Raw genomic sequence first — 20,441 nt, 5'->3', positions numbered from 1 at the left:
TCTCCCAGCAGCTCGGCGCATCTGTCTGATCGAGGCTTCTGTGTGCTGCAGCGGGCTGACGGCTGGTTCTTAGAGCAAGCCAGAACCGCCAAAATACACCACTTATCCCCACAGCTCGGCACATCTCTGTCTGATCGCGGCTTCTGATTGCTGCGGCGGGCTGACTGCTGGTTCTCCCAGCAGCTCGACGTATCTGTCTGATCGCGGCTTCTGTGTGCTGTACGGCTGCCGGCTTGTGGAGGTCTCCGAGACCGGAGACCTCTGTGTTCCACCCGGTTTTACCCAGCGGTCAGCCTGGCGTGTCTCTGACTCAGAAGCTCTGGTGTTGTACACAGTTAACTCCGGTTGTAGCTAGGTTGCTACCTCCGTTAGCTTAGCTCCCACCTCCGCATTAGCTTTGGGTTAGCTTCAGGTTAGCTTATAGCTAGTTCGACCGGGTGTTGTCCGTCGACCCCAGCCTTACAGCCCCACCCTCAGCTCCTCCTCTCTTCCCTTTTTTGGAATTGTCTGGGCTTGACGGAACCTGTGACACGGTCAAAATGGCTGTGGTGGCCACCTCCCATTTGGGCTCAAAAAAGTGACATTGGAGTCTATGCAAAGTAGATGTCCATAATATTAATGCCGATGGTTACCATCAACAGCAGCTACCTGAACAGCCCCTTTCTTTAACTTTATATGTAATAAAAATGAACTTTAACCTGAACCAACTTTAACCTGAACCAACTTATTTCTTTCAGAAAACGTGAAAAGTTTCATCATTTCATAGAAATGTTGACCTCCAAGTCTTTTTGTCGCATTTTTATCATTTATTAAAACTTATTACAATAACACAACACCAGTGTTAAAAATGCATCATTAGGAAGCAGCAGAGTTGTTTTCGTCACCAACAATAATGATTATTTGATTTCATTGATGTCCCTTTTTCTCATAACGTTGGCGCGCGCGGGGGTGGGGGTGGGGGGGGGTCATGGAGCAGAGCTCGAATTACGGTGGGGCTGGAAGCCCTCAACTTCCTCACCCAGGTGTGTCCGATAAAAGCTGCTGTTTACCTGTATCACTCTGGCGTCAGAATCCCGCCAAAGTATGGCCAAAGAGCAGCTCCACTAACCGGTGACCTCTCGCATCTTAATCTGGATTTAAATGCTCGTCCCTTCTACAACAGGACTAGGTAAAGGCATTACACACCCCGCTAGCTGGGTTTACCAGTCGGAACCGATGGCGTCAAACGGTGCGATGTTATTTGTGCGTTTGGTTTAAAGCTGATTTATTTCTTCCGCGGACTTTTTCCATGCATTAGTTTGTTTATGACGAGCTTCTGATGGGGAAGCTGGGTGCATATTTGCAGCCAGCTGCCGGAGTCTGCAGCAGCAGCACACTGGGCTCTGCAGCATTCAGAACCAACACTGCAGCTTTCAAGCGCGTTTCTGCAGAACAACGATTCTCCCTTCCACCTGGATCTCATCCAGCACCAGTAGGCATCTGCCTGATTCTGGTAAGCATTCTTGTTTTAATTACTGCTGCAACCGCGTCACAGTGCATGTTCTAACATCAAACTCTCAGCTGTGAAAGTTCTGTCAGTAGCAAATGCTTCAGACAGCAGGGTCACAACATTTTACAGATTTTCTGTTTGCTCTAGTATTTCTGGTGCACCACAGTGTTTCTTTTTTTATCATGTTATAAAATAAATCTGTGTTCCAGTTTTATCCTGTTGTCTCTCTTAATCCAAACACTGATCAAGAGGTGCACAGAATGGGACATTTGCAGTTTTGTCATAATTTAAAAGGATAAAAGTGAAAATGTTTGCACTTTTCACCATGCTTTCTCCTCTAAAGTCGTAAATATGGGTTACCAAACTGACTGGAGTGAGGCTGTGTTCACGTCTGACTCAGCTATACCCAAGGTTCAGCTCACACAGGCAAAATAAAGACCCGCTTTGGCATCACCTGAATTTGGGACAGAACATATCACACCTGCAGGATTAAGCACTTTCCCTTCCTCCATGTTGTTACTGGATCATTTGAATTTAAATCAGTGTCATGCATTCTTCTTTTGATTATCTCAATTATCTAAAGGACAGAGCAAAATTTTTGGGTAGCAATATGCATGATGCAAGCAAATGCAAGAATAGGAGAGTTTATTAAAGCAAAATGTCTTTAATAAAATATTTTCTTGACTTACGATTTTCATTTGACCATTGAAAATGAATAAATTGTAAAATTTTGTGCAATAATAATGACTTGCGAAGTTATAATTAAAAGTTTTGCGTCATAATTATGACTTTCTAAATCAGTAATAATTTAGCATTTCTAAGTCCTTATTATGAAATATAAACTCATAAATATGTCCCAAAGTGAAAACGGATGGATACAAAGTTTATTTTGGCATTCAAAGTCAAAATTGTCAGTTATTCCAAATTATGGGAAACACAAACATAAATAATTAATTGAGTTTTACTGGGACCTAACCCTATAAACTAAAATTTTAAAGTCCTGAGTATGGCTAAGAACAGGAGCCTGTTTTACACTGAACAAAAATATAAATGCAACACTTTGTTTTTGCTCTCATTTTTTGTGAGCTGAACTCAAACATCTGAAAATATGTCTACATACAAAAAAAAAACATAATTCTATAATATTGTTCTGAAATCCATCTACTTGTGTGTTAGTGAGCACTTTACTTTACCAAGATAATCCATCCCACCTCACAGTTGTGGCATATCAAGGGGCTGATTAGACAGCATGAATAATGTACAGGTGTGCCTTAGACTACCCACAATAAAAGGATACCCTGACATGTGCAGTTTGATGCAACAGCACAATGCCACAGATGATGCAGCCTTTGAGGGAGTGTGCAATTGGCATGCTGACTGCAGGAATGTCCACCAGAGCTGTTGCCCGTGGAATTATTGGTCATTTCTCTACCATAAGCTGTCTCCAAAGGCGTTTCAGAGAATTTGGCAGTACATCCAACCGGCCTCACAACCGCAGACCACGTGTGACTACACCAGCCCAGGACCTTCACATCCAGCATGTTCACCTCCAGGATCGCCTGAGACTAGCCACTCGGACAGCTGCAGCAACAATCGGTTTGCATAACCAGAGAATTTCTGCACAAACTGTCAGAAACCGTCTCAGGGATGCTCATCTGCATGCTCATCGTCCTCATCAGGGTCTAGACCTGACTGCAGTCCGTTGTAACCGACTTGAATGGGCAAACACTCACATTTGATGGTGTTTGGCACGTTGGAGAGGCGTTCTGTTCACAGTTGAATCCCAGTTTTATTTCTTTATTTATAAAATATCACCATCAACTGACGGATACTCGACAGCCTTCCTGGGGTCCAAATAATACATTAAAAACACTTACATTACACACATTGTATTACAAAAACTGTCAAATATTAAAACAAAACAATAAAATAAATCTTATAAACATAAAACAAACAGCAAATAAGATTGCACACGTATATTATGACACAACCCCTCAATTAACTCATCAGGATATTGTTACAATTATGCAGACAGGTACGATCTTAGTTTCTTTTTGAAATTGTACTTATCCTTATTTTTCCTAACCTCAAGTGGAAGATTATTCCACAAAAAAATTGATCTAAACAGAACAGTTCTCTTCATATAATTAGTCTTTGGTTGTGGCAAATTAATCTGTCGGTTCTTTGCCCCTCTAGTAAATTTGGAATGCACATTTGAACAAAAAATTATGTGGTTATAAAAACTTGTTGGTGTTCTAGTATCAATAATCCTTTAAAAAAATGACATATTAGCAGATAGTCTTTGCTTAACCATTAGCCAGCAAAGATGGTCATTCATATCTTTGGTATTTGTTCTTGGATGACAACCAAGAACCAATCTCACAGCCTTGTTTTGAGCTACCTGTAGTTAGCATAAAAGACTTTTGGACACGGCTGACCATATGGCTGAACAGTAATCCAAATGACATTGAACAAGTGTACAAACAACACGACTAAGCATATGTGTACATATATTGGGCAGCAGTAGCTCAACTGGTTGATCGGGTTGTCCAGTAATCGGAAGGTTGCAGGTTCGATCCCGGCTCCGGACAGAGAATTCTGTTGTTGTGTCCTTGGGCAAGACACTTAACCCACCTTGCCTGCTGGTGGTGGTCGGAGGGACCGGTGGCGCCTGTGCTCTGCAGCCTCGCCTCTGTCAGTGCGCCCCAGGGCAGCTGTGGCTACATCGTAGCTCATCACCATCAGTGTGTGAATGTGTGTGTGAATGGATGATTGATACACTGTAGTGTAAAGTGCTTTGGAGTCCTTACTCTGAGAGGCGCTATACAAGTGCGGGTCATTTATCATTTATCATTATCATGTGAGCTGAGAAATGGGGAAAACTTGCATGTTAGGGCAACAGCTCTACCCATCTTAGCTACGACAGTGTTGATGTGGTCAGACCATGACAGTGAGCCATCAAGCCAAAGTCCAAGTAATTTTACCTTTTTAACTTGATGTATATTCTGACCATTCACCTGTAAATTCAATATGGGATTAGCTAATAACCTGTACCTTGAACTAAATATCATGCTCAATGTTTTTGGAATATTTAAAACTAATTTATTTCCAGCAATCCAACTATATACTCTGTCCATTTTAATGGACAAAACTTGTTGAAGCTCAAAGCATGTGGGAGCAGCATAATATATAGTTGAGTCATCAGCAAACATCGTCAGTTTAGCCTGTGTTAGTACATACGGCATATCATTAGTAAAAATCGAAAATAGCAGAGGCCCTAGACCGCTTCTTTGAGGAACACCACATTGCAGGGGTTCACTTTTAGATAATGCACCATTAAAATAAACTCTTTGAAATCTCCTTGACAAATATCTTTTAAACCATTTAATAGCAGAGGAGGTAAAACCATAACTAATTAGTTTGGAAATCAAAATTCCATGGTCAATCACATCAAAGGCAGCACTGAAATCTAATAATATTGTACCCACTAGCATGGAGTTGTCAATTGATGTTAACTAGCTGTCCACTATTTGAGTTAATGCAGTGCAGGTGGAGTGACCAGATCTGTATGCATGCTGACATGGTAATCAAATAATTTTTGGATAAATAATCTTGCCCTTGCTCAAAGACAATTTTTTCCAATAGCTTGCTTAGAATTGGTAGTGTACTAGGCCTGCTATTTGGACCACACAAAATAGATTTCACTGTTTAGGGCAGATGGCAGACTGCATCTGTGCCATTGTGTGGGTGAGCGGTTTGCTGATGTCAACGTTGTGGAACGAGTGGCCCATGGTGGCGGTGGGGTACTGATATGGGCAGGTGCATGTTATGGATAACGAACACAGGTGTATTTTATTGATAGCATTTTGATTGCACAGTGATACCATGATGAGATCCTGAGGCCCAGAGTTGTGCCATTCATCCATGACCATCACCTCATGTTGCAGCATGATAACACAACCCCATACAAGGATCTGTACACAATCAATCAATCAATCAATCAATCAATCAAAGCTTTATTTATAAAGCACCTTCCGCAACCCTGTCAGGAAGCCCAAAGCGCTGAACATGGTACAGTTGTAGGTAAATATATTGAATAAATCAACAATAAAAGCAATTCAAATTACAAAATACAAATTACAAAAATACACAATTCCTGGAAGCTGAAAACATCCCAGTTCTTGCATGACCAGCATACTCACCAGACATGTCACCCACTGAGTATATTTGGGATGCTCTGGATCAACATATAAGACAGCAACTTCTCACAGCTATTGAAGAGGAGTAGACTCAACATCCCACAAGCCACAATCAACAACCTGATCAACTCTATGTGACAGAGATGTTGCCCTGCGTGAGGCAAATGGTGGCCACACCAGATACTGACTGGCTTTCTGCCCCACCACCCTCCATAAAGCAAAACTGTGCACGTCAGGGTGTCCTTTTATTGTGGGCTGTCTAAGGCACTCCTGTACATAATTCCTGCTGTCTTATTAGCCCCTTGATATGCCACACCTGTGAGGTGAGATGGATTATCTTGGTAAAAGGAAAAGTGCTCACTAACCCCAAAATTCCGCTATCTCCGCTCCGCTGCGCACCACTCCGGCACGAACTCCGCAGCAAAAACGGCCCCATTGTAGTCAATCAGAGCGGTTCCACTACTGCGGCCGTGCGGTGCAGTGCGCTGCCCGCCATTCCGCCATCCAGCAAAAATAGGATCGATTCTATTTTTGCCGGACACCGGAGCACCTCTGCAGTCAATGGACAGAAACCACAACTGCCCAACAGGAAAGGGAGCAAGCACAACTTCTGTTATTTCACAATAAATCGATAAACAAAAAGCGTTTTTTGTTTCATATGAACAGGTTTAACAACTTTTAACAACTATCAATGGCGGTTGAACTTTAAATGCACAAAAAGAAGCCATAAATACAGTTTCCACTATCAAAAGTAGTCACACTTTGTTGATCCAAACACTGCTGATCTCTCAACACAAATGATGGGCAGATTAAACAGTTCTTTTCGATGCTTCTCCCACACAACGGGTGTTTGGATCTAACTTCCGCGTTTATTGCTCGGACTGTATCGCAAGATCTCGAAAATCCTGCGCCTGCCTGTTTGCACACCTCAGGTCTCCGCATCGGAGCAGAGCCGTTGCAGTGTGGGTATAGTATAATTTGAGTTCGGAAGCAAGCGGCAGCGGAGGGCGGGGGTGGAGCGGAGCGGAGATGGTGGAATTTTGGGGTCACACACATGTAGATAGATTTCAGAACAATAAATGAGAGTCATGGGTCTTTAGTATGTAGACACATTTTCAGATGTTTGAGTTCAGCTCATGAAAAAGGGGAGCAAAAACAAATGTGTTGCATTTATATTTTTGTTCAGTGTGAATTCAAACAGCAGAAATTAACTTTCCTATCTTTTGCAGCCTCAGAAACAAACTATCTGGGTTTCAACCTGCACGTTTTTTAACCTTTTTGTCTGTAGACACCTATTTGTATCAACAGATGAACATTTGGTTGTTTTCAGACAAATGATTACACAAAATAGCATTTGTTTATCTGAGTTTATTTAAGGAAACTCACTATTTAAAAAAAAAAGGAAACTCACTATTCCTGTGTTTTGCACATTTTGTTGCATTTATTGATTTTCTTTGCAACTATAAACACCTCCTCCTTGAACCGTCACCTTATCGTGGTGGAGGAGTTTGAGTGCCATAATGATCCTAGGAGCTATGTTGTCTGGGGCACTTTGTGCCCCTGGTAGGGTCTCCCATGACAAATTGGTCTTAGGTGAAGGTTGAGACAAAGAACGGTTCACAGGATCTTTCATGGAGGTAAAGTTAAAGAGTCGGAGTACCCGGCCCGGAAGTTTACCGGGGTCCCACCCTGGAGCCAGGCCTCGGATTGGGGCACGTGAGCGAGCGCCTGGTGGCCGGGCTTTCGCCCACGGGGCCCGGCCGGGCCCAGCCCGAACTGGATACATGGGCTCATCCAACTGTGGACCCACCACCCGCAGGAGGAACTTGAAGGGTCCGGTGCAATGTGGATCGGGTGGCAGACCAAGGCAGGAGCCTTGGCGGTCCGATCCCCGGACAAGAAAACTGGTTTTTGGGACATGGAACGTCACCTCGCTGGCGGGGAAGGAGCAGGAGCTTGTGGCAGAGGTTGAGCGGTACCGGCTAGATATAGTCGGACTCACCTCGACACATAGCATTGGCTCTGGAACCCAAGTCCTTGAGAGGGGTTGGACACTCTCCTTTGCTGGAGTTGCTCCTGGTGAGAGGTGGAGGGCTGGGGTTGGCTTTTTGTTAGCCCCAAGACTCTCTGCCTGTGTGTTGGGGTTTACCCCGGGGGACGAGAGGGTAGCTTCCCTGTGCCTTCGGGTCGGGGAATGGGTCCTGACTGTTGTTTGTGCTTATGGGCCAAATATCAGTTCAGAGTACCCACCCTTTTTGGAGTCCCTGGGACGAGTGCTAGATAGTGCTCCATCAGGGGACTCCATTGTCCTGCTGGGGGACTTCAGTGCTCACTTGGGCAATGACAGCTTGACCTGGAGGGGTGTGATTGGGAGGAACAGCCTGCCTGATCTGAACTCGAGTGGTGTTTTGTTATTGGACTTCTGTGCAAGCCGCAGTTTAGCCATAACGAACACCATGTTCGAACATAAGGATGCCCATCGGTACACTTGGTACCAGGGCAGCCTAGGTCGCAGGTCGATGATAGACTTTGTAGTCGTATCATCTGGCCTGCGGCCGTATGTTTTGGACACCCGAGTGAAGAGAGGAGCGGAGCTGTCAACTGATCACCACTTGGTGGTGAATTGGATCAGATGGCAGGGGAAGATGCCGCGTAGACCTGGCAGACCCAAACGCATAGTGAGGGTCTGCTGGGAACGCCTGGCAGAAGAACCTGTTAAGACGGTCTTCAACTCCCACCTCCGGCAGAGCTTTGACCGCATCCCGAGAGCAGTGGGGGAAATTGACTCCGAGTGGGCCTTGTTCCACTCTGCGATTGTTGAGGCGGCTGTTGCTAGCTGTGGTCGCAAGGTGGCCGGTGCCAGTCGTGGTGACAACCCCCGTACCCGCTGGTGGACACCAGAGGTTCAGGGAGCCGTCAGGCTGAAGGAGGAGGCCTACAGGGCGTGGCTGGTCTGTGGGTCTCCGGAGGCAGCAGACAGGTACCGGATAGCCAAGCGGGGTGCAGCAATGGCAGTTGCCGAGGCAAAATCTCGGGCATGGGAGGAGTTTGGAGAAAGACTATCAATTGGCTCCAAAGAGGTTCTGGCAAACTGTCCGGCGCCTCAGGAGAGGAAGGCATCAACTCGTTCACACTGTTTACAGTGGGGATGGGGAGCTGCTGACGTCAACTGGGGCTATAGTCGGACGGTGGAAGGAATACTTTGAGGAGCTCCTCAATCCCACCTATGCGCATTCCGAGGAGGAACCAGAGCCGGGAGACCTGAGGATGGACTGTCCAATCTCGGGGGCAGAAGTTGCTGAGGTAGTCAAACACATACACAGCAGCGGAGCCCCGGGGATGGATGAGGTTTGTCCTGGGTATTTCAAGGCTATGGATGTGGTAGGGCTGTCATGGTTGACACGTCTCTGCAACATTGCGTGGTCATCGGGGGCAGTTCCTGTGGAGTGGCAGACCGGGGTGGTGGTCCCCAACTTTAATAAGGGTGACCTGAAGGTATGTTCCAACTATAGGGGGATCACACTCCGCATAGCCGGTAGTAAGTTGGACCTGTTCCCAGTGAGGGTTGGACTCCGCCAGGGCTGCCCTTTGTCACCGGTTCTGTTCATTACCTTTATGGACAGAATTTCAAGGCGCAACCGTGGTGTGGAGTGTGTCGAGTTTGGTGGCAGGAGAATCTCGTCTCTGCTTTTTGCGGATAGTGTGGTCCTCCTAGCTTCATCCAGCTCTGACCCTCAGCTCTTGCTGGGTAGGTTCGCGGCCGAGTGTGAAGCGGCTAGGATGAGGATCAGCACCTCCAAATCTGAGACCATGGTTCTTGACCAGGAAAAGGGTGGCTTGCCAACTCCGGGTCGGGGGAGAAGTCCTACCTCAAGTGGAGGAGTTTAGGTATCTCGGGGTCTTGTTCACAAGTGAGGGTAGGAGGGATCGGGAGATCGACAGGCGGATTGGTTCAGCATCTGCAGTGATGCGGACGCTGAGCCGATCTGTCGTGGTGAAGAGGGAGCTGAGCCAGAAAGCCAGACTCTCGATTTACCGGTCGATTTACGTCCCAATTCTCACCTATGGTCATGAGCTTTGGGTAATGACCGACAGAACGAGATCGCGGATACAAACGGCCAAAATGAGTTTCCTCCGTAGGGTGGCCAGGCTCAGCCTTAGAGATATGGTGAGGAGCCCAGACATTCGGGAGGGACTCGGAGTAGAACCGCTGCTCCTCCGGATCAAAAGGAGCCAGTTGAGGTGGTTTGGGCATCTGGTCAGGATGCCTCCTGGACGCCTCCCTGGGGAGGTGTTTCGGGCAGGTCCTGCCGGCAGGAGGCCCCCGGGTCGACCCAGGACACGTTAGAAAGGTTACATCTCCAATCTGGTCCGGGAACGCCTTGGGGTCCTGCCGGAGGAGCTGGTGGAGAAGGCCGGGGAGAGGACGGTCTGGAGCTCCTTAGTTGGATGCTGCCCCCGCGACCCGGACCCGGATAAGCGGAGGAAGACGACGACTATAAACACATATTAGCTTCACCAAGGAGTAAAACTAGGATTTCTTCCTCATATATTCAGCATATAAACATGAATTTTCAGTAAAGCTTATTATTAGTAGCTAGATCAAAAATAGGAAGGATCATGGGACTCATGATTTTGAAAAAATTTCTGCTCCCATGGGAAAAACTGATTTTGCCTCATCTGTCATAGTGTTATATAATATTTTAACGGTGAAAGCGTCCAGAATCCCTGCTGACTCTGCTCTCCTCTGGGCTGCGGACACCAAACTGACTCCAGTAGATATTGATGAGGGTGATGCAGCTCTGTCTGCAGCAGCTGAACCGTGGAGCAAAGCAGCGCTCACAGCTCATTAGATCAGACTTAAAACCCGATGAGCTTGATGCTAAAATTAATCGACTCTTTATGATCTCTGTGCAGAGAAGTGAGGACATCATATGCATGAGCTAGCATGCTCAGTTTATGTTGCTTTTATAATATTAACGGAAATGACTTCTAGAACACACAGATTCAGTTAAAACTTGTGTCCCAAGTGAGTTCATTTCTTGATATAAAAGCCTCTTTAGTTAGGAGGATTACAGGTAATCCACTCTTGAGTGCGGATCATGCAGGTCTGTCGGCTGGCCGCGTATCACTGAGCCTGCCATGATACGTGTCTGATTGTGTCTTTTTATAGATCTGCGTGCTTTTAAAGGTCATGTCTAATTGTTTTAGAACAGTTTTAATTTCAGAATAATTGCTAAATGATTTTGCAGAACTTGTAAAGTATGCAGGTGCAGAAAAAGTAGGAATTTTGACTTAGGGGAGACAAAATGACAGAAATGAGATCTGAAAGATGCAATTTTTTGCTTCAAGCTTTTTTATTTCTCTTTATACTTTCAGGGTTTGGTATGACCACAACAACAGCAATGCCTCGATTCAGATTGCAACATCAGTTCGTATGAATCACTCCTAACTTTATCTCCTGACTAGTCGTCATCATGGATGAGAGCAAACTTTTCCTCAGCCTGAATCGCCTTGACGACAGCCCTTCTGTGGCCTTTTCCAAAGACAAACCCCAAACGAGGGAGCGCTGGCCTGACTGCAGCCTGGAACTGAACCGAGGCCGGCGCTCCCAGCCTTCCTTCCTGCCCCACTCCCCCTCGTCCCCAGGCTCTTTATCTGATCTGTCAGCATCATCAGCTGACCTGATCATCACCACCGGGCTGGTCAAGTCCTCCTCCACAGAGCTGAAGCCCAAAGAGAGCAGCACCCTGAGAGGCAAGCCTCTCCTCAGCCTGGTCAAGTCCCTCAGCACAGAAATTTCCCGCCGGGTCGAGCCGGAGGTCAATCTCTCCAAGTCAGACTCCAAGCTGCATTTACATCCAAAGATCCCAGAGGACAGGCCTGCATCAGAGACACTGGACCAGAATGAGGACTGGACATCACCTCCATCTACAGGCAGCACATCCCCCACCGAACCCCGGAGCAGCTCGCTGATCACAGAGTTAGAGGACACAAGGAGGAAGTTCTCAGAGGCCATGCAGGATCCACTGAGCATGCTGAGTAAGATCATGGGGGACGAGAGCTCTGGAAGCCCCAAGCAGATGAGGGGGTCTGGTTCAGGAGACTCTCCAGCCTCTCAGGGCAGCTGTGAAAGAGAGGGCACTGGTACCAGTGATGATCCTGATCTCAGGTGGAGAAGGAGAAGGGACAGTGAGCACAGAGCCGCAGGTGAAACTCCACCCAAAAGGATCCAAAAGGAAACACTGGTTACAGAACATCGCTCCCATCTGGAAATCTTCTCCCGCAGTGATGTGACTCAGATGGTGGAGCTCCAGAACGGATCCAGTAGGACACAGCGTAGGTCAGCTCTGCCTCTATACTGGCTCCTGCCTGTAGGCCTTTTGGCTTATGGGCTCTTTGTGCTGCCCCTGCCCCCGTATGTGGCCGGTCTTTCTGTGGGGATAGCATGTGGCTTCCTATTGGGTTTGGTGATCGTGTTCGTGTTCGCACCAAGACGTGCACATAGGGGGTCCAGAAGCAGAGCCAGAACCATGACCGTGGATCCGCTGGACGGAAACCTCACAGGCACAGAAATACTCGAGGTAATACAGTAATCAGGGGGAAAGGAACTTTCAGACTCACATTTGAAATTAGACTTCTGTGCAGGAGGTCAACATGGCATCTTTAAATGCAGACGTTATTTTAACTTGCACTTTAATATTAACATACTGAAACGAGCATTTCAGTCCCAGGAGTAAATGTTACGGTTTGCTGCCGCTTCTTCTTTCTGCTTTGCTGTTAAACGCCTTTTGCTACATAGAAATAAGCCTGCCGCAACGGTGTTTGCATATTTATAGAGACAATGTGAAAAGTGTCACACCAATCATGACAAAGGAATTTGTGCATAAAAAGCACCTCAGCCTTTCACAATAAAAGCATGCTTATCAGGATTATCACCTCTACTGTTGACAGAGACAGCTGCAGCTCATGTTTCCCCTCCTGCTGAGCTGTAGTGTTACATTTTGCTCTGAGAAATTAACACCCAGCCTGTTATCACTATGTTACTGAAGTTTGACTCAAACAGTAAAATTTCATTGAATCAGTTTGTGTTTTTCTGTCAGGGCTGGATGAACAAGGCTCACAGCTACGACCCGGAGACTTTCCACCCCTCCATGACTCACTCTGTTCATGTGAAACTGGAAGGTAGCCGGCTGCACCTGGCCTACCCTCGTGCCAACGTCCCCCGGTGGGCGTCTTTTGATGAGGCAGCTCACGAGGCTGTGTTTTCACAATCATACACCTATCAGCTGGCAAACAGTACGGTCAGTGTGTTGTAGAGAAGAAAATGTAATTTGTTTGCCCGTGGGGAGAAGAGAGGCAAAGTAAAAAGAGAAGGTGACCTTGCACCAGAGGTCCTCACACTCATCTCTCTGCACCCAGATAGTCATCTAACACGGAGATGAGAGACCTGGAGGACAGAGTGATGATGATCTGACTAACGTTCACCCACCGGCTCCACTAAAGCAGGCTTTAACTCTCATTAGGATCGCAGAATAAACATAAAACAATCTCATTTAAACAAAATCTCATTTCAGAAAAAGATAAGAAATGATGCCTTATTCGAATTTTTATGTTTTATGCATGAGATTGTGATAAAAAGTATTCTCCTGTTTCTAAAACGATTCCAATTAAAGCTGAAGTGCACACACGCTTATTGCTTTATAGGATCTGAGAGGGAAAGTAGCAGCCAGGTGCTGCTGAATACCTGACTTTGGGCAGTTCTCTGGTCTGGAGCATACAGCCGTATGTTAACACGAGAATGAAAGTGTTGGGTCACGAGGGAAGGGTTAAAGGTCACTTCCAAACAATCTGAAGTCTAGCTTTCTAAACAGAAAAATGTCGAGTGGAAAACCTTTAACATCCTCAGCAACATTACCCCAATGTCAGCTCCAGAGCTTCCGACCAGACTCCCAAAGCCAATGAAAAAATGATGGTGTCAAAAGCATCGGCCATGTTTGCTAATTAAAAGCTGGAACTTTGTCAGTGTGCTTCAGTTCTATTTTGATACTGGAAGCTCATCCCAGCTTTTGGCACGGTGGTGGATGGTGATGATTTGGGCATTCTTATCATTTTTACTTGCAAAAAGATCTCCTCTTTGTCACATGTTCCCCCAGGTGTCTCTGATGCCGCAGGGTTTAGCTCGTAAGAGGATGTGGAACAAGAAGTACCCCATCTGCATCACCCTAGCTGAAGGGGAGGTGGGTGAGGAGAGTCTGGCTGAAGGGCAAAAGGAGACAGAGAGGGCAGAGAACCCCTCAGACCTGGACCACCTGGTTCCTGTTATGCTCTACTTGTTTGGTCGCACTGGAAGAGAAAAAGAGGAGTGGTTCCAGCACTTTGTGTCGGCCTCCAACTCTGCAGCCCAGAGCGTCGTGAGCAGTCAGGAGAGCACAGGTTTGTGATGATGTGGGGGTATAAATCTAGTGGATACTTTATGTTTTATTAAAATATAAAAATCATGGCTTTAGTGATACGTTATCATTTCTCTCTCACAGAAACACGGAGTGGTGGAGAAGCTGTTAAAGAAGGCACAGAGGAGCTCCTCGACCTGTCAGTTAAAACGTTCCTGGACTACAACGCCTACATGGCTCTGCTGATTGGCTCAGAAGGATGTGACCCCACCCCCACACCCTGCAGTAACGAAGGAAGCCCCTCAACCTGCAATAAGGTAAAATAAAGCTGAACAGTTCTCTTCAAATCAGATCCAAGATTTCACAAACTTTAAATTCATGCAAAATCTCAATCATCACCTTTTTTGTTAAAGTTACGACACAACCCTGGAGGTGAAGCTGGAGTAGATGCTGCTGCAGTATTTGAGTCGGGGGGATGCTCTGCAGAGGGTCAGCCCACCTGGGTAAACTCCCTGGTGGGAAGGATTTTCTGGGACTTTCTTAGAGAGAGATACTGGACAGATCAGGTTGCTCACAGGATCCAGAAAAAGCTGAGCAAGATCAAGGTGGGAAGGGCTGAGACGGGAGTGGATTGGATGTTTCTGACCATTTTTATTCACTTAATTATCCACATCACTCAAAGTGTAACAGCGAATGACGCAGCTCTTTCATCAGCTGGGAGTAAAGAGGATGGAGCTCTGCAGACTTTATCTCTAGGTCGAAATATGTTAAGATGGAGTTTGTGCACAAGGTCAAAGGATTTTGCAACCATCACATAATCACTGCAGCTCTACTTGTGTGTGTGTGTGTGTGTGTGTGTGTGCGTGCGTGCGTGTGTGTGTGTGTGTGTGCGTGCGTGCGTGCGCGCGTGCGTGCGTGCATGTGTGAAAGACCGAAAACATAGCACACTCCAGCCTATTTTATGTTCTCTTTGACCCATAGCATCCATTTTATTTCCATGGTGCACACACATTGACACAAACTAGCTGTTTAACTGAATTGTTTAGGTCTTTTAACTATCACATCACCTCTACTAAAGATGCTCCTTCTGACTGTACAGCTACCGTACTTCATGAATGAGCTGACTCTGGCTGATCTGGACATGGGCACCTGCCTTCCTCAGGTGTTAAGCACGTCGAAGCCAACACTGGACCGCAGAGGTACAAATGATTGCAGTTTTGAGCCTTCACATGATGCTTTGCGCGAAGATAAATGATCCAGATATCGTATAATTTAAAAAAAAGACATTTGATGGGAAGAAACCTTTTAAACAACTTGCTGAAAACTAAAAACAATATCCATAATTTTACATTAATTATAAATATATAATTAAAAAGTGCCTGTGGGACATTTGATACACGTGTGTGTGTGTGTGTGTGTGTGTGTGTGTGTGTGTGTGTGTGTGTGTGTGTGTGTGTGTGTGTGTGTGTGTGTGTGTGTGTGTGTGTGTGTGTGTGTGTTCAGCCTGAAGCAGACCACCTTGGTATGTAGGCCGAACAACCGGCCGGTTGAGCACGGAAAAATACAAGACCACCTAGATGTGAACACTTTAAAGGCTACCCAGTCTGGTCCGTGCTGGCCCAGATGTGAAAGCGCCATAACTGTTTAATTTTGAAATCACGGCAGAAAAGAATACACCAGATAGTATGAAAGACCTCTAAACCAGTGACGGAGTGGCCATGGCAAATGTGTCTTACTTGTTTTGCCAACTCCACCTTCTGGTCACTTGTATATTGCAGCATTCGGAGCACGCGCACTACAACGCTACAGTGCAAGTTACGCGAGGCAGCCATTTTAAACACCCGTACGCGCCTTAAAAGGCAAGTATATTCCAATCATACGAAGCCACACTATCTTTTTGTTTTACCCTAATATTGGTGAAGCAGGCTAGAGGTTACCGTTGAGCTAACAATGCTAACAATGAATTAGTAGTGGGTCTTAAAGTGGAAAAGTGTAGTTTCCTGGCACTAGGGGGCAGTATACACGTACATTTCAGGGTAGTCTTACACAATATTGTTGTGACTGTTGCTAGTTTTAAAAAACATTACTGTAAATGTCGCCTCTCGAGCAGAAGGCATGCGACCTCGGCGTGACTCCTCAGACGTCGATGGTCCTCCGGTAAATTCCAATTGATGAAATGCGGCAAAATGTAAATTAAAGTTTCTATTGAACAAATAAAAATGAACAGACGTCATCAGAAGGCGCAGGAACCCGAGCCGCTCTGGCAGCCCGAGCAGATCCGGTACCTACACCAGAACACCCCCTAATCACTCCTAGCAGTTAGGAAAAGATGGCATCCCTGGAGTTAGGTGTCAGCATCCTTCTGTGTTGCTGTTCTCAGAGGAAAGTTCCCTAGTTTTTTGTTAATCGTATTGCAAGTTTGTATTGTTTTTCAGGAAAGTAAACCAAGACAGTTTTACTGCAGTAAAACTGTTCTGATTCTGAAACCAATGATTAGAGCAGACATGGTATTTAGGTTACAAAATGAAACCCATTATTTCACCAAACACATCCGTAGACCATTGCACTAAATGCATTAATATGTCAGACAAAAAAAAGACACCAGCAGTTACCTGAGGCCATGATCTCATTTGTTACACAACAGAAACGCTCGTGCCCACTGCAGCAGTCCTCCATTATCTGATTAGTAAGCCTCCTAAATAGCTTAGCCATCAGCAACATGTTGATTTTAAGTGTTACTGATCTATGTGCAAAACACAGTTTAATCAAAAACCTGCTAATGCTCGCTGTTAGCTACCTCGTTAAATCCCTTCTTGTGTTTTCACTTCCAAGGCTTGTGGCTGGAGCTAGAGTTGGTGTACACAGGCTGCCTTCAGATGACCCTGGAGACTAAGATGAACCTTTATAAGCTGGGTAAAGATGGAGAGGGTGAAGCTCAGAGCTTTCCAGAGACTCTGCCTGAGGGGTGAGGCCCGTTTTAGTTCCACGGAGGGAAAAAGTGTCACAAGCGTACTGGCGGGGAAGAATAAATGGGTATAGACCTCACGGTGTCTACTGGTGTGTTTTTCAGCTCCAAGCCCAGGCTGTGCATATTAGCTGACAGTGATGAAGAGTCTTCCAGTGCAGGATCTTCTGACGAAGAGGAAGTACTCCCATCTGAGTCACAGGGGCCTCCGGGAGACAAAAACTCTCTTGCAGCGGCTGATGGGTAAATTTGCAACTTCATCTGTGTTTTCTGTTACAGAAATTCACATATTCAGTCAGAATTGGTAAAGTAACATGTCCTCCATATCCTTCATAGGCATGCAGGTGGAAGCACAGGAAGGAAAATCCTCAGATTTGTGGACAAAATTGCTAAATCCAAGTACTTCCAGAAGGCTGCAGAAAATGAGTACATTAGGAAGAAGATCACCGAGTTCTCCAACATGCCGCTGATGCTCAGTGTTGAAGTCCAGGAGCTTTCTGGAACTCTGGCTGTCAACATTCCTCCTCCACCTACAGATAGGATCTGGTACAGTACAGTTCTTTCCCCTATTTCATTTTAAATAATAAAATAATTCCCCTCAAGCTGCATTTCTCCCATGTATGTAAGGGTTGTTGTGCTTCAGGTACAGTTTCCGAGTGCCACCCAGGTTAGACCTTCACGTGCGGCCCATGCTTGGAGAGAGGGAGGTCACCTTCACTCATGTGACTGAGTGGATCGAGAAAAAACTGCAGTGTGAGTTTCAGGTCAGTCTATCAGCGAGTCCGTTTGCCACATAAATCTCAAGGTGGATTCACCAATCTGCATTAATCATCAAACACATTGTGTTTTCTTTCAACTCTCAACAGAAGGTTTTTGTCATGCCCAACATGGACGATCTATACCTGCCTCTGATGACATCAGGCATGGACATCCCACCTGCATCCCAACATTCCTCAGTTCATTCTTCATCCCAGCAGTCCTCTGTGGAGTCTCAGGAGTACCTGTCAGAGTAGTGGAGGCTGCAGGTGTCGTGTTGGAGAGACATAGCTGTTGTGCAGCTGTTATGATGAATTGATGGACTCTGCTGCTTTGTGGTCACCCTGGAGATCTTCAGTGTAACCAGAGCAGGATAGATTCCTTCTGAGGCTGGTCTGAGATCAGCAGTGAGACAGAGATAGCACCTCCAGCTGCGATGTTTGTGACTGAAATCCTCCTTTAAAGTCATGGATTTGGTGCAATAGAATAATAAAATCTGGATGCATAAATGAAGATGCTGATGCTGTTAGAGCCTTTTTAACCCTCCCGCTGTCCATGCTCTTACTGTAAACAGCGCTCAGGGTACATTTGACCCTGATGTGATTTAGTGTGTGTGTGTGTGTGTGTGTGTGTGTGTGTGTGTGTGTGTGTGTGTGTGTGTGTGTGTGTGTGTGTGTGTGTGTGTGTGTGCGTGTGCGTGTGTGTGTGCGCGCGCGCAGAGAAATGTCATCCACCAGTGTACCGGGGTCAAATGTTTGGCTTCAGCCCATGAGCAGGACCCGACAGAAAAAGTCCATCCACACAAAACAGGTTATTTTTTAAATTTGTCCACTTAAACCCACAAAGACAAGTACACGCGCGCACACACACACACACACAATTTTGTATTTCTATCCATTTTAGAACTTATATTGCCTTCCATTCCTTTTAGTAACTGAATTTATGCCTAACCCAGCTACATTTGACCCCAGGGATACTGGTGGATGGGTTTTCTTTGCGTTCAGGGGTCACTTCGACACCTCGGAGACGGCGGGAGGGATATGAAACCCTTCCGCTGTGCGTGCATGTGCAAACATTCGTGGCACAGTGGGAGACAGAGGCTCTCAGCAAATGCCCCCAAAAGCCCCTGTACTATTACAAGTACCTGGATGGCATCTGTGGGGGTTTGGACTCACTCAGGAGAGGACTTCCATCAGTTCTTCCAGACCCTAAACTCACACCACCCCTCAATCACACTCAAATCCAGTACCAGTCCCCATTAAATTGACTTCCTAGACACCACAACATTTAAAGGCCCACAATTTCAGACGACACACAAATAGGATATCAAAGTCTATTTGAAGCCTACAAACGCACACACACTTCTATTCAAATCCAGTTACCATCCAAAACACATATATGCACATACACATATGCAGGCCTCATCAAATCATAGTTACTGCGATTTCACAGAATCTGCATCCAACCAGATTACTTTAAGGAGGCCACCAGAATATTGTTTTCTGGCCTCACACACGGGATACTCCAGGTCCTTTCTGAGGACCTGCAGAGCCTCGTTCTTGGAGACCAAGCATTGGCGGGTTCGCTTTGACACCTTGGAGATTTAAGGTTATGGTAATGCAGTTTGAGTAAATTCTTTATCCGTCCGTCTTTCCAGCAATGCTTAAACCAGCAGTCATGTTGCATGGTGACTGCTGGATTTCTCTGTGAAGTAAAATTTTAAAAATCTAAAATGTGTTTGAATTATTGTATAGAAATCCAAAAACACAAATAAAATTAAAATATTCAGCCACTCCCAACAAGCCATATGGTAAATGGCCTATAATTGATATAGCGCCTTCTAGAGTCCTGGAACCCCCAAGGCACTTTACAACACAATCAGCCATTCACTCATTCACACACATTCACACCCTGGTGGTGATGAGCTACATTGTAGCCACAGCTGCCCCGGGTTACACTGGCAGAGGCGAGTCTGCCGTACACAGGCGCCACCAGCAGGCAAGGTGGGTTAAGGGTCTTGCCCAAGGACGCATCCTCTTCTTCCTCTTCTAAAGGCAGAGCTTTTCGAGGGTAAGCATAAGTCTTCATATTTGTAAGTCCAGATATCACGCAGCAGCTCAAAGCGCTGTGGAACATGTTCATGCTGCAGATTTTAGTCCACCGATTGATTGTAGTACCGTAGAACCCAGCATTGAAAGTGGTGGAGAAGCCATTGAAGCCTCCATCATGACCTTGTCTTCAATCACTTCCAGGCCAAAAACTGCTGCATGGAGTAAGCACAGGTGATGCGGCCACCCAAGTATTGGTCTGCGGATTGTAGGCCTCAGCACTGCGCAGACGTTCAGTACGGTCAAAGCCGCCGACCTGTTGGAGTAAAAGTCTATTTAGTCTGACCTAATTGGTGGCTTTTGATCTTTTAGAAGTTTATTTTTGATGTTTTCATAAAAGAAAACATCTAAAATACTGAACTCAAAACTCAAAATCTGCATTGTCAGGCTGTGTACTTTGTATAACAGTAATTTCAAATCTGACAACAGCCTAAAAGACTGGGGGTAAGCTGCCTGACCCACCTGCTTTCTCGGACTTTGCACCAGTTCAGCTTGCTGACTTGATGAAACTTATTAGCTCCACGAAGCCAG

The 20,441-nt window shown here is 46.0% G+C and overlaps 1 protein-coding gene across 1 annotated transcript; it reads left to right on the top strand.

The window, feature by feature from the left end:
- The first annotated feature begins 950 nt into the window (after window positions 1–950).
- Window positions 951–18,294, top strand: LOC107376548 (testis-expressed protein 2). Its single transcript, XM_015945695.3, has 12 exons — window positions 951–1,492; window positions 11,068–12,272; window positions 12,792–12,992; window positions 13,845–14,124; window positions 14,226–14,398; window positions 14,495–14,686; window positions 15,181–15,280; window positions 16,914–17,046; window positions 17,152–17,289; window positions 17,383–17,592; window positions 17,690–17,810; window positions 17,913–18,294. The coding sequence occupies exons 2-12, from the start codon at window positions 11,166–11,168 to the stop codon at window positions 18,057–18,059; spliced, it is 2,802 nt and encodes a 933-aa protein (XP_015801181.3). The 5' UTR covers window positions 951–1,492; window positions 11,068–11,165; the 3' UTR covers window positions 18,060–18,294.
- The last annotated feature ends 2,147 nt before the right edge of the window (window positions 18,295–20,441 follow it).

This window comes from Nothobranchius furzeri, chromosome 12 (assembly GCF_043380555.1).
Source record: "Nothobranchius furzeri strain GRZ-AD chromosome 12, NfurGRZ-RIMD1, whole genome shotgun sequence".
Lineage (NCBI taxonomy): Eukaryota > Metazoa > Chordata > Actinopteri > Cyprinodontiformes > Nothobranchiidae > Nothobranchius > Nothobranchius furzeri.
The sequence above is the reverse complement of the archived record's forward strand: the minus strand, read 5'-3'. Positions and strand labels throughout refer to the sequence as shown.

Bases quoted from the DNA above. Each gene is read 5' to 3' on its own strand.
- LOC107376548 (XM_015945695.3), top strand. From the start codon at position 11,166: ATGGATGAGAGCAAACTTTTCCTCAGCCTGAATCGCCTTGACGACAGC. The intron at 14,399-14,494 runs GTAAAATAAAGC...TTTTTGTTAAAG, and splicing joins GCCCCTCAACCTGCAATAAG to TTACGACACAACCCTGGAGG. The intron at 17,811-17,912 runs GTCAGTCTATCA...AACTCTCAACAG, and splicing joins AACTGCAGTGTGAGTTTCAG to AAGGTTTTTGTCATGCCCAA.